We start from the raw sequence: 14,065 nt of genomic DNA, 5'->3' as shown, positions 1-14,065 counted from the left end.
TTGGATACTCAGGTTTCCCTCCGGATCCAGGAGCTGCCTGTAATGAGCTCTCTGTGGGGCTTGACGAGGAGCTTCCAGCTGTGCCAAGAGTTGGTTCATTTTGCACCAGAGAAGGAGGGGGAGAAGAAATCCTGCAAGAAACTAGAATGTTGATGGTGCAAAAATTGGTCTAAGGGTACCACAAGTGGGAAAAGAGAAAGAAAAGCAGAAGCAGAGGAAGGCACAAGGGAACAGGATGGCAAACTTTTGTCAGAAGTACTGTGCCTGTTTGGAGCCCTACATCCCGTGCTTATTCTTTGGGAGAGAAAGTGAGCAGGATGAGAAAGTCGGCCAAGTCTTTGCCAACCTTGCTGTGGTAAGGCATGACTTCCAGGCAGGACAGAAAGACAGAGACAATAAGATAAAAGAGAAACCTTTACCTCCGCTGCCTGACCAGCATCTGGTGAATATTTGCAAATTTGTGGCACTCTTTGACTACGAGGCTCGCACTGAGGAGGACCTGAGCTTCCTAGCCGGCGATAAGCTTGAAGTGCTGGATGCATCCAACGAGGGCTGGTGGTATGCTAGGCTCCTCCTGCCGATGGGGTCAGTTTGTCCTGGCCGCAAGCTCCAGGGCTACATCCCCGCCAACTACATAGCTGCTGACCAGAGCATCGAAGCTGAGCCGTGAGTAGCCCACATAACGCACACCGCAGTCTCTTTTCAGTTAGGATAAATGGGTTTGGGACAGGATGTTACAGCCTTTTCTCTGTTGAGTAGTACCCTGCCACACTCAACCTCCAGTGGTCCTGCCAGTAATAGCGCTAGGTGGCACGTACAAGAAAAAGACAGCGTGGTCACATGAAAATCAATTACAAAAGGTAGAGTGTTGAGGGTTTTGTTTTTGGTTTAAATCATTTCCCTCTCTGATATACCCTTATGACCTGTTTAAGGAGCATCTGGGAATATCAGGTTGGTTACCACTGTGATGGTTTATTATTTTTATTTGTATAACTGTAAGTGTGTGTCGGATGCTTCCCGGAGGGTGAAACGATATGACCCTTTCCCCAAACAGCATTCAGCCTAACCAGCTGCAGTTATAAATTAACCAGAGTTTCAGGAAGTTGCCTTTATACCTGTTACATCTTCTTAAAAATGATGGATGAGTCTTGAACAGGTAAGTTTTTTTATGGTTTCCTCTACATTATTTGCTTCTTCTTTGGAAGTAAATCTCTACTCACGACAAACTTAACTGGAGCAAAAAGCAAAAGAGTGGATATAGCAACAGAATACAAATTGAATTTGTTAAACTTTCACAGAGTTTAATTATGCAGCCCATGTTTTTCTGCCCCTTCAAAACATGTCGAGTCTTATTTAATATTCTGAACTAAAGCAGAAATCACATAAAATCAGTTACTTGGCTCCCTAATGAAGATGAGTAAGGTCTGAGTCAGCCTGGGATGCAGAGTAACTTACGTGTGTTGCAGTTAGAGGCAGCGTTTGCTGAAATAGGTCTGACTGCAGTTCCAGAGGTATGTTTTGACCAATATTATCAGTGTGGAAAGAGACAGCAGAAATGGCATTCATTATTAGTCTCAGAATTAACAATGACTTTAGAGGGATGATGTTGCAGCTTTTTAGTTAAATCTTATTTGGACCTGAAACATCATCTCTGATCTGATCTGTTGACCGTACTGCCAAGGGCAAGGAAAATTGGCTTAGATATGATTATGCCAGTCTTTTATCAGCTGTAGGATTTGTGCTAGAGGCATCTTAGGGCAACTGTAAGATTCTCCTCTAACCTGAAGACCTTAATTTCAGGACTCTGACCAGCTGTTTCTGTTTCTGTATTCAGGCAGAAAACCCTTTCAATGGTCATGTTCAAAAGAATTCTTCCAATTGCAGAAATTAATCTGCAGGGAAGGCATTTTCTGAACCACTAGAGAAATGGTGGTAGGCTCTAATTCAACTCATCTTGGCCTTTGCTCTCTCTCAAGAAGTAGTTTTATTACAAGTCATTGCAAGTCATCTAAGATTTCTGCTTGCTGTTAATACTTTGAAAGTAATTTTTCTCAGTTATACAACAAAATCTCAGTTCTTAAGGTCCCTTTTATCTTTCTATACCTTCAGCATCAAATACGGAGTTAACTTTGCCAAAGTGCACTGTTGCATAACTTCTGGTTTTTTCTTGTTACAAAATCAATTTTATTTTACTTTTTATATATCTTTCTTCCTTTATTAATAGAGACCAAGTTTTGCCAAAAGATTTTTCTTTATAGATTGTTAGCAGAGAAAGAAATGGAGACCTTTTACAGGTCAGGTGAAGCCCTTTCTCCAAAATGTTAGACAAGTTTTTAGTTTCGTACCAAAACTTATCTGGCTAAACAAAGTTGTCTTTCCTCAGATTTTCCTCTTAAGTCAGGTGGCTTTAGGGACCTTCAAAAAAATAAGTATTTAAGACTGCCTGCTGTCAGGCCACATAGATATGCTTTTGTATAGCCACAGACTAACTCAGGTTGTAAGGGACCTCTGAAGGACATTTGAACCAGTCATCCCAACAGAAACATGGCCAAAATAAAGTTATACCCATTTGCTTAGGGCCATTTCCCATTAAGTTTTTCACCCTCATGGTAAGGATTTTTTTCCCTTGTATCCAATTAGAATATTCCTGGCTGTAATTTCCTCCAAGAATTCCCTTTCACCCATCACCTATATTTCACACCTCTGTTATCAAAGTGAAACAGTAAGAGCAACAGTAATGATGGTGTTTTAAAGAACTGACCCTTGTTTTCCCTAAACTAAAAGAATGAGGATGAAAAAAAGTTATTTTAATGTCTCTTTAATTAAAATTCAGTGCTTTAATCATATTCTTGGCCTGAACTTTAACTTCTTTGATCTTTCAATTTTGATTTTAATTAGCACTCTTCTTTGGTGTTGGCCAGTTGCTCATGGCTGTGATATAGACATTTGTGAAAATAGGAAAAGCTTTTATTGCATCCTTCCATCCTTTACACCAGTCCTTTATGGTCTGGAACTGATGAAGAATGGAAGACTTACAATCTCTACCACATGTTCACCTGCCAAAATGCATATATATCATGCATTTGCAGTGTGTTGTTTATGCTTTGCCTGGCACAGCTAATCAGCAGCCTTTGAGCTAGTTAAAGGCACATCCTCTAGCACCAGCTTGCTTCTATATGTCTACAGAGAGAATGGGAATTTTAGCTTATTTCTGGACTGATCTCCATTTTACTAGATCAAGCCAAACTGTCTAAACTGTTCTGGGAAACAGACTTGATTTGTTGTAAGACTCTTGGAAAGCTTGGGAAGAAAACAAAACTGGCCGTATTCTTTAGCAACTGATTTCAGCATGATTGTGTATAAATTTTTTTTTTTTAAATTGACATTCATATGCATGCATGGATACTCCATAAATTCACTTAATAAAGGGATAGAGGGACTTGAAATAGTCTATATGTCATGGAACGACTTAGAGATGACAGGTCCAGTATGTAAGTTTAGTCAATATATGCTTGAAAGCTGCACGCAGAGCAGCCAAATTTCTTTTGCTAATCATTTCAGTTTTGCCTGTAACCTTCAAGATTATTACCAACAAAATATATCTGTGCCTTTTTTTTTTTTTTTTTTTTATCAAGAATTTGACACAGTCTGTATTGCAGAGCTAGTTAGAGATCGGTAAGTCCATCTGGATCAGTGTTGTCTGTTCCAGCAGATGATAATGCCAGGTAATGGGTTGTTCTCTGCAAGTGCTGCAGCAGGCCATTTTGTCTCGTTGCTGAAGTGTCTGTGAATTTTTTCAGGGAGAAAGGCTTTTTTTGAACTTTTCCTTGGAAAGAAAGAGAATGAAGTAAAGTAAGAAGGAAAGTGAGAAACTTTTCTTTCTTGTCCTCATTTAGATAACAGTTCTTACTGGAAGTCTCTTTGACTCCACCCAATATGACTGAGGTAGTGCTGATAAGGGGGATCAATAACTGGATGAAAGAGCAGGAAGGATGTGCAATATCTTCAGTCTGGGGAAAACAAAAATTAAATACTATTTATAACAAAGGGAATTTCAGTGTATCCTTGGCAATCAGAATGTTCAAGAAGCACTGAGAAAGAATGAGATTACTGTGTTGTTTTCCTCAGACCAAAGTTTATTGGTAGGAATCGTATGCTAAAGTTGGAGAGAGACTTTGTTTATATGATATTTTGTTAATATATTTATATTATATAAGCAACTTATACCAAAAGTCAAATACTTTGTATTGGTGCATGGTATCTCAAAAGAGGTTTCTCTTGCTTCCATCACGTGGCTTGAGTGATCCCTTCCAGTGTGAATGACTTGGATGAAATCAGTAACATTCTGTGTGAATTGGAGACGGGGGAAAAAATCGTAAATCGGAGACAGGTGTGTGCTCCTGGCCCTTCCTGGCACAAGGCAGCCAGAGACTGGAACAGGGGTGGGACAGGGCAGCCGGAGAGTGGAAGCATTCATGTAGCAGACTGTACTCATGCAGTGAACTTTCACTTCATGAGGAAATAAATTTGTTACTGCGAAAATGTTATTTCACGTAATATCTGACCAAAAGCAGATGCAGACTATGCTAATGATAAATTAGCAACTGTAAGAACACTTGGTGCTTCTCTTCCCTCTGCATCACAGGCAGCAGTCAAAACCACGAGCCAGATAGATTTTTCATTTCTAAGGAAGTTTGGATGAGGTTGTATTTGCTGCATTCCATGACTTTGGAATTCTCTTCTTTCTGGGTTTAGACACGTAACATTTAGAAAAAGAAAAGCAAAGAATGCATAATTTAGCTTTCATGTCCAACAAAGGATGATCAGAAAGAGTGATTCAACTAACACCAAAATCTGAATTAAAAGATACAAATTTCCTTGGCAAGGAGTGTGACCTTCCTATCTCTGTGCTCTTCTGTGCCTGTTATTTTGTACTATAAACAGGAACCATAGTAACGCATTCACCTGCCCTTATTTTATTACTGCCAGTTGTTTTAACTAAACAAGGAAACCACATAGTGCAAATTGTTATGGGTAACAAATACAGCGCAGCTGTACAGTTAATTTTAATGAAGCAAAAATAAGAAAAATTCTTGTTTTCCAGAGGAAAGGGGGACTGTAGTTAAAGGGGGTTCTCGCCTGCCATCCCGATGGACTCATTGGATGTTTATTGAAAGTCAACTTAATTCCATATGTTCATGCCAACTTTATTGACACAAGACTGCAGTGCTGAGGGAAGTAAATCCACACAAATTCCTAGTAGATCAGGTCAAAGAAGATCCCAGCAATTACTTTTAACTTTTGCCAGTTTCAGAAATATACCTTATTTCAGAGAGGTTTCTTATGTAGGTATTTCCCAGCTGGTGGAAAACGAGCCCCAGACCTAATCAATGAAACCTCACCAGTCAATTCCACAATGAGCTTTTTAAACAATCCTTTGAAAGCAGAAGTGACTTGTAGGTTATTTTTGTCAATCTCCATAATTCCTTCACCTTCTGTGACCTGACTCAGCTTTAACTATTGCGTACATTGACCGAATCTGAGTTACTATATGTGAACAATGGCACATCCCCTGGGCTGACCTGTTTCAGACTTTCTGCAAAGTCAGGCTTATGGGGTTTCTTTGGTTCATGTGGGTCATTTTTCAAAGTGGTATTTAGAGCCAAAACGTTGAGAGGCTCTTTTTAAAGTGAAACCTTAGATTCTGCTGAGTACCTCAGAAAACTGAATGTAATCGCTGTGGTTTCTGTGTGCTGTCTTTCTCTCTGTCTCGTAATTCCTCTCTTTTACAGTACAAACTCCTGAGGACACCACCAGAATCAGCAGTACCCTTGTAACAAAATGAACTTGTAAAAACTGTTCATTGCTAACATGACTACACAAAGTAATAGTAGGTTGTTCTCACATTCTTGGAACCTGTTACATTATGTACAAAAGCTATTATATACGTTTTGGTAGAAAAGGTTTTTTATTACCAAAATATGTATTCATTATAAATCATCGAAATGGATGTATGTGAACTCATTTGAAATTCCATCTTTTCTTTCAGTGTACTTTATGTATATGCTTTTGGGCATGCATGTGTGTGTACGCACAGACACAGCATAGAGAAAGTTTATGACTGATACTTTTAAGACCATGTAAAACAGTACTGTGAGACAGACTGTGTATTGCAAAGCCAGAAGATCATCCTTTTGATGTTTTTTTGCCTTGTGTTCATAGCATCTAAAGTACCTTAAGTTTGGAACTGCCATGCGTGTTTTGGAGTGCCTCTCTTGAATTTAAATGATTGAATACTACAAAAAGACCATGAATTTAATCACTTAACTTCTTTAGTTGTGGTTGAACATTCCGGTGATGTCTTCAAATACGTCTCAAACTTTGTCTTCATTTATGCTTATTTCTTAAATATGCAAAGGTACACAACACAAAACAAGATGGTTTCCAGAGCTGTGAAATGTCAGATTTTGTCAAGTACCAGTAGCATTTACGCATCCATGTGTATACCCATGTCCAGAAAATGTGTGTCTCTGCTCAGAGAGGTGGAAGGAATTATGGCATTGTAGATGAACAATTCATGTAAACTTGTCTAATTTAGGTCTCCTATTTTCTGGCAATGAGGTTTTCTAAATATACTATTGTCTATTCAAATTCTGAGAAATGAAGAAATTTCTTCCTACCTTGTCCTTTATTTGAAATTAGTATGTACGTTACACATTATAATCATTACATCCTAGTTTCCATTACCCTGTTGTGAAAGATTTGACAATGAATCTTGTGAAGACCAAAACCAGTATAGTTAAAACCTGCAAACATAGCCAGTTAACTTTTCTTAAGGCACTGTGAAACCCAGATGGCCTTTATAGTGCCTTTTAGAAAAACAAAGCCGATACACTGATCAGAATAACTCAATAGTCCTGTTTGATGCTTTTTCTTCAGACTCAGTAGGAATAAGCGTTGTGTGTGCTAGCCTAGATTGGCTGGTTTTCAGCAATGTTTGCAAAAACATCCACCAGGTATTGTACAACGGTTACTGTTCCCTCAATAGTTTTCTTTGATGGCTTTCTGTGCAGTACAATACAGAGCTGTGCAAAGCTGCGTGATCTCTGAGCAGGTTTAGAACTGAAAAATAGTAACCAACAGTTCAGCCAGGCTAAGAAGTCCTAAAGCTGGGCTGATTTTAAACAAACTAGGTCAGGTATCTCTGCGAAGAATTATTTTGTAACGTGTAAAAAACACTGTTGGTTATAGAGGACTTTGGGGCTTTCTTTGTGTAGGATCGTATCTGTATGGAAGAGATTAAGTCACAAAAATATAAGAGATACCCTACAAGGTCAAATTAATGGTCCCTCTAGCCCCGTTATTCTATTTCAGAAAGGACTTTATGAAAACTGCACTGGCCCATCCACTTTCTTTGATCTGTTCCCTTTGTACTTCACCAGAGGCTGGAACTGTTGTATAAGCAATGTCAGAGGGTACATCACTGCCATGTCTAATTACAGACCTATTATCGAGTCTGTTTAGCAAAAGCATAGGTGTTGACACTGCACAATTCTTTATTTCTGTCTGTAGGCAAAGATCAGGCTATTAAGAAAAAAACATAAACCAAACCCACAAAAAACCCTCTCATCTCTGCAAAAAGTTTTATATTCTTAAATGAGTATTTGGCTTTTTTTCTTAGATTGGTGATTGCTTAGTCATAAGTGACTCAAAAAACCCCATGGTCAAAATAAATAGGCAGAAACGGAAACATTAGTGCTGCACAGGTCCCTGTGAAATGCAGGGACTGCTCCTTTACAGACCATGCCTATTGCCCCATCTACCCTAATGCACCAGAGTCAGCCTGGGCTGCAGACCTCAGTGACTTTACCCTCACAGGTTTACCCATCAATTAATTTTCCTTCCTACCAAAGATGTAGAACTAAACTCAGGACACGTCCTGTTATTATCATGCACATTACCATGCACAAATACAGGCTGGGCGGAGAATGCATTGAGAGCAGCGCTGAGGAGAAGGACTTGGAGGTGTTGGTGGATGAGAAGCTCAACATGACCCAGCAATGTGCACTCACAGCCCAGAAAGCTAACTCTATCCTGAGCTGCATCAAAAGAAGCGTGGCCAGCGGGTCAAGGGAGGTAAATCTGCCCCTCTACTACAGTATCATGAGACACCACCTTCAGTGCTGCATTCAGCTCTGGAACTCCAACATAAGAAGGACATGGACCTGTTAGAGCAGGTCTAGAGGAGGGCCACTAAGATGATCAGAGGGCTGGAGCACCTCTCCTGTGAAGAAAGGCCGAGACAATTGGAGTTGTTCTGCCTGGAGAAGAGAAGGCTCCAGGGACACCTTATAGTGGCCTTCCAGTATCTGAAGGGGGCCTATGAGAAAGCTGGAGAGGGACTTTTACATGAGCACGTAGTGATAGGATGAGGGGTAATGGCTTCAAACTGGTCGATTTAGATTGGCTATCAGGAAGAGATTTTTCACTATCAGGGTGGTGAGATGCTGGGACAGGTTTCCCAGAGAAGCTGTGGATGTGCCATCCCTGGTAGCGTTCAAGGCCAGGTTGGATGGGGCTTTGAGCAACCTGGTCTAATGGGAGGTGTCCATGCCTGTGTCTTGGGGTTGGAACTCGATGATCTTTAAGGTCCCTTCCAACCTAAACCATTCTATGATTCTATGATCTTACAGATCATTATCTTCTAACATAAGGCTATAGCAGAGATACCTGCTGCAAAAATTATAATAATGATGCAGCCTTCCAGTAGCCTAGTTTAGATAACACAAAATTTATCTGCACTTTAATTTTAGAACAGATTCATAGAGAAAATATGATTATTCAGTATTCAGATGTTTTTCTGTTGTAAAATGTTGTGTTCATTTTCAAGTTACACAAGCAAAGTATGCATAACAAAGAAAGAATGTGATTTATTAGGTGTTATTTTAAAAATGGCAAAACATTATTACATGTTTACTACTACATGCAAGATGAAAAAACAATTTTCAGTGATTTTTCAATAGAACCATATGGGACATATTTGAAGACCCTTCTTGTGTTAGAACTTTATAAATGAGAGATTAAACTTCTTTAGTTAAGAAGTTTATTCTTCATTGGAGTTTTCTTAAATGTTAACACTCAGCTTTGCACCTCATAACTATGTAAAACAACCCAGAAGAGTTAAAAGAAATTAGAATGGAAATCTACATCTTTGCAGTTTTCAGTTCTCCAGACATGCCTAGAATTCATCTAGAATTAGCTTTTCAGAAGATCAAACAAAATACTGATCATGAATGCATTCCTTTTCTTTACCACTTAAACCAGATAGAAATATATATGTTTTTTTCTGTGCTGGTACACTAATCTTAATTAATGAAAACTGGAAAAACAAAACAGTGAATTAAATAATAAGCAATGGTTCCATAAAGGATTGCAGTAATTGACATTGTCATTACTTCGATGCAGGCTACTCTACTTTCTATAATAGTTTACATTATAAATTTATCTGCAGTAACAGTAAACATTTTCCCTTAGCTTTCTCTCACTAAAGCAGATATATTGCTAGTTTAATTAATAATGTTTTAATGTATTTATAGTACAAACTATTTTGCAGTACACCTTTCCAAACCTTGCTGCAAAAGAAGAGAAAAAAAGAAATTTGAGACTCACATGTGGGAATGAATATATACCATAAATTTCAGGAACGATAAGAACTCACAAACCTCAATCTTCCTTTTAAGACTACTGATCTTTTCAATTAGTGGAAGTCTCTGTAAGGGTATATGGAAGGTGTCTCTGCTCCTCTAAGGGTATATGGTGTAAGGAACCACACACGTGCAAGAATATGCAGAGACAAATCTGAGGGAAACGTGAGAAGGGAGGTGGTGATAAAAACAAGCCTGCTTAGTCACACTTACCAATATGGGGTGAAACATGGGAATGTTTCAGGAGGATTATCTGAAGACCTCGCCAATAAGGAAAAGGAGGGAGGCAAACACATAGAGACACCAAACCTGACTGATTAAAGTTAACGAAGACAATCATTAGAAATAATCTCAGTCAGCTGTACTAATTGATGGGCTATCAAGAAAAAAAAGGTCAAACTTGGACTTTGCAGCTGATAAGGATGCAAATCTGCGGTTCAGGATGTTGGAGGAGGAGTTTGTGGAGCTATGTCAGGTGATGAGTCAAGGTTTAGGGAAAAGGTAGCAGGGAGGAGCAAAGAGGAGGTAGACAGAAATGGGTATAAATTGTGCTGTTCATGTGTAAAAGGGGGCTAGTCAGTATGCTTCTCTGGCTGAGCCCTGGGCCTGGTCACCACACTCTGTTCTGTCTTCTCATTAAGTCCTTTCTTGACTATTCCTCTGTGTAACCTCACCCTCTGTCCCACGTGTAAATGCTGTAAGGACCAAGTGCTAGCTACTGGGGGCACTGGTGTGACTGGGTATTGGGCTAGCAACCGGCGTCAGAGCTGGGGTATAGGTGCCCCTGGCCTGTGGTGTCAGCCTCTGGAGCAAGGGGGGGTCTCAGTGCCAGATGCTGGAGTGGGTGAGGGTCTTGGCCACCAGCCACTGGGGTACGGCTTGAAACCGGCTGCTGGGGGGATGGGTGAACTTGAGGCAAGTGTGGGTAAGAGGGACTGGGAACAGGGCAGAGTTGTTGGATGGAGAGATGGACTGCGCCAGTATTTGAGGAGGGGATCCACAAATGTGCTTGTGAATTCAGAGTGTGCGTGCGCTGTCACTAGTCACCTTCTGGCTCTGCCATCTGAAGAGGAGGAGGAGGGGACTGTGCTTGTGTTTTATGTGAGTCCTGTGCATGGTTGCTGTTGAAGGCAGTGCCTTGGCTGTGGCTGTCTGCGTGACTGGCTGCATCCACGTCCTCTCTGTGGGTCTCTGAGACACATGCTCAGTTTCACTGCAGGTTGAAACAGGAAAGTGGCAGCCGCATCCCTCAGCGTGGGCAGAGACCCTGTGTCCCTGGGCTGAGCAGCCAAGCAGGAGGTCCGTGGGCCATAGTGGCTGGAGGAGGTGGCTGCTCCTAAATCCTCTTAGTGGTCTCCTTTACCTCTACTACAAAAAACGAGTCTTGGCTTTCTGTTCCTTTTATTGTATGCGTTTCCCAAACTCCTACAGACTTACGAATGTTTGGCAGTGTGTATATGTTCTTGGCCACTGACACAGATGAATCCGTATAATTTTTATCAATAGAAAACTACATGATTTTTTTTGCTGTTCCAGAATGACAACTTCATAAGCTTGGAAAGATAATTATTATTTTTCTGAGTACCTGCAAGGAAAGAGAAGAGAAAATGAGATCTCGTTCTTATTACAGAGCTAAAGTGTTTGAAAAATCAGTCAGAAACCTCCTTTGATGCTGACGCACCTTTATGACAGGGTATTGTGATCTCTTAGAAAACAAACCATTTGTGTGGGTCTTGGGCTGATAGTGCACATACTGATATGTAGTTCAATGTGGTCCAGCTCTACTTCTGGAAGTCAGAGGTGTCTTTAGGGTGTTACCCTTCCATTTGTCACCCTGAAAAAGTGACCCTGAAAACTGGGAGACCATTTGGTTAAGGAACTTGTACCCATGTGAAAGAACCACTCTGTTCTTTGGCTCAGGGTCACTGGGGGGTGCCAGACTGTACAGTTCCTTTCTGAGTCCCACTGGGGACAGAGTGACCTGGTTGTTCTCCACTGAAAGTTGACCCGAGAGAGGGCATGAGTCTACTCAGACTTCTGGCAATAGGCTGAGGAGGTACGTGAATGTCCAGGAGACAGCTCTGCACAAAATGGATGGAGAGATCTGCTCTGCCACCAGTGTCCTGTGCAGGCAAGAGAGGCTTTTTGTTTCCAAGGCTTTCTGTATTGCTTCTGTACTGAGGTGAGTTTCCCTGTGAGAAAAGAAAATAATTTCTCGGGAATGATTTTCTCAAGAAAATCAATTGAGTGCTTTTGGAAGCTGTAATGGTTTAAGTGAACATATGATTGAACGTTTTCTTGTCCCTTTGAGTTTCCCTTAATGTTAAATCAATTGATGTTATTAGTGTTCTCTGTACCATGCTAACATTAAGGCTACCTCAAGGTTTCAACTTTGTTCCTCAGTTATTATGAATAGCAGAGTTATTGCTACTTTTAGAGTATATTATGGTAGTATATCAGTACTTTTGTTCGTGAATGTGTTAACAGATGCATACAGGTACTAGCACTGATGCAAGATTTTACAACACTATTTGGAAGACTCTATGCAGCAGAAATAGGGTCTGAGGAACATACTTTAACTTGTGGGTTTTTTTAAAAAGAGATGATTATATGTCTGTATTTCACACCCAACATCCCAAAGTAATGCCCATTAAAGCCAATGGTAGCCTTTTATTGACTCCAAAGACAAGTTGTTTTAGAACAAGTTTTAAATGAAATGAAGTACTTATACAGATAAAAAACCACTACTGGGAACAAACTTCGATGATTGATTTTATTTCCTTAAATTGGAGAAATACCAGGGACTTATGTAACTAAAACACCACAGAAAAAGTAATATAATAAGACGAGGTTTTTTTCTCATATAGAAGAACTTCAGAGCAGATTAAATAATGCAGCATGCAGATGACCAATATTGTGGAGAATGAATGAAAATGTTGAAATTAATTATGCAATAGCGAAGTGGGAGCTCATAGGATGAGATTTATATATGGACATTTCCTCAAATGAACTCAGTCAGATTGTGATTTGGTTGCTGGTTTATTATCTTTTGTTCCTGTTGTGCACTGAAACTAGTATTGGGTGAGCTATGCTAATTTACAGAGCTCATCACTTGGCCTTGTAATACTGTTCCTACAGGAGAAATAGTCACTTCCCAGTCATTAGTGAGTGGCGGGGTAGCCAAAGGTGCAATGGTTTGTCATCCTGAAGCAGACTCACAGCAAATTCATTTCCATGTTTCCAGCACAGTCAACTGCTAATATCAACTATTGAAAAATTAGTGTAGTATTACGCATAATCTGTTACAACAGAATTGTACAACAGTATGGTTATGGCCTGCTGAAGTATTTACTAAAGAGGTTTATACACGATGTGTCACAGATTTTTTTAGACTAGTGCCCAAGTAATCTTTGTGTTTACGTTTTCAAGACAGTAAATTTCTTCTAGACTGTAAGAGGAAATGCCTACCTCTGTGGTGGGTTTTATCACACTTACTCACTGTTGAACGTTGGCTTATCCAAACAATCCCACACAGTTACTTACTGTAAAAGTCCCTAAAGCCCTGGCAGGCCCTTACTGTAGGGCACAGTTTATTATTTCTAACAAAAACAATGGAGTAACACAAAACAAAGATAATTCTTACACCCAAACAGATTTTAGAGGCTTGGAGTCCTTTCTGACACCTGCTGCCCTCTTCTCACAAGCTGATAATTTCCTGCAGTTTTTTCAGCTGGGCTCCCCCGGTGATCTGTTCGTGCAACCTGGGGCTCCTTTTGGGTCTCAGGTATACACAAAGTCCGTCTGTCTGGACAGGTGGTATTTTCACACATTTGCTGTGGTTACATTGCAGTCATTGTGTTGTGTGGAGTAAGCTACTCTTCAGTGTTAGAGTCAAGTTTTCAGCAAGTAGTAAAATTAAAACCATTTCTTTAAAAAGTCACTATGCAATATAAGTGTGGCAAACTTGGTCCTTGAGTCTACAAGTATAAAGATTTTTTTCTACCAATAACCTGCAATTTCCCATCTTGCTGAAAAGAAAAAGTAGCAAAGGTTCTGCCTAATTTTAGCAGTAGCTCATGTAGTTCGGTCCCCAAATGACTACCTCTGTTGTTACAGGGAGATGTGTGTTCTCCACGTTACTATGCACGTTGTATATCCAGCAAAATAGTGACTATGGTATGTTAGAGACATAGGTTTAAATTGCCTCATTTTAATTAACGATCCCTTGCTGTGTGGATGAATGTATCACTTGTGTCCTAGTGCTCTTGGTCATGAGCAAATAAGTATGGGAAGAGAAAAAGGAAAAATGGCATCCTCTTCCTGAAAGATAGATGCAGGGATGATTCTCAAGAGTCCATCAC

The 14,065-nt window shown here is 40.0% G+C and overlaps 1 protein-coding gene across 1 annotated transcript in view; it reads left to right on the top strand.

Moving 5' to 3' along the window:
* The first annotated feature begins 235 nt into the window (after positions 1-235).
* FRK (fyn related Src family tyrosine kinase) overlaps positions 236-14,065 on the top strand; it is a 49,728-nt gene continuing 35,898 nt past the window's right edge. Inside the window, exons 1-2 of the mRNA XM_074150901.1 lie at positions 236-308; positions 393-666. Of these exons, the coding sequence (XP_074007002.1) occupies positions 236-308; positions 393-666 (347 nt within the window). The remainder of the gene's footprint in view (positions 309-392; positions 667-14,065) is intronic.

The sequence above is a fragment of the Numenius arquata genome, chromosome 7 (genome assembly GCF_964106895.1).
Source record: "Numenius arquata chromosome 7, bNumArq3.hap1.1, whole genome shotgun sequence".
Lineage (NCBI taxonomy): Eukaryota > Metazoa > Chordata > Aves > Charadriiformes > Scolopacidae > Numenius > Numenius arquata.
Note: the sequence above shows the minus strand (reverse complement) of the source record. Positions and strands in the feature narration are given on the sequence as shown.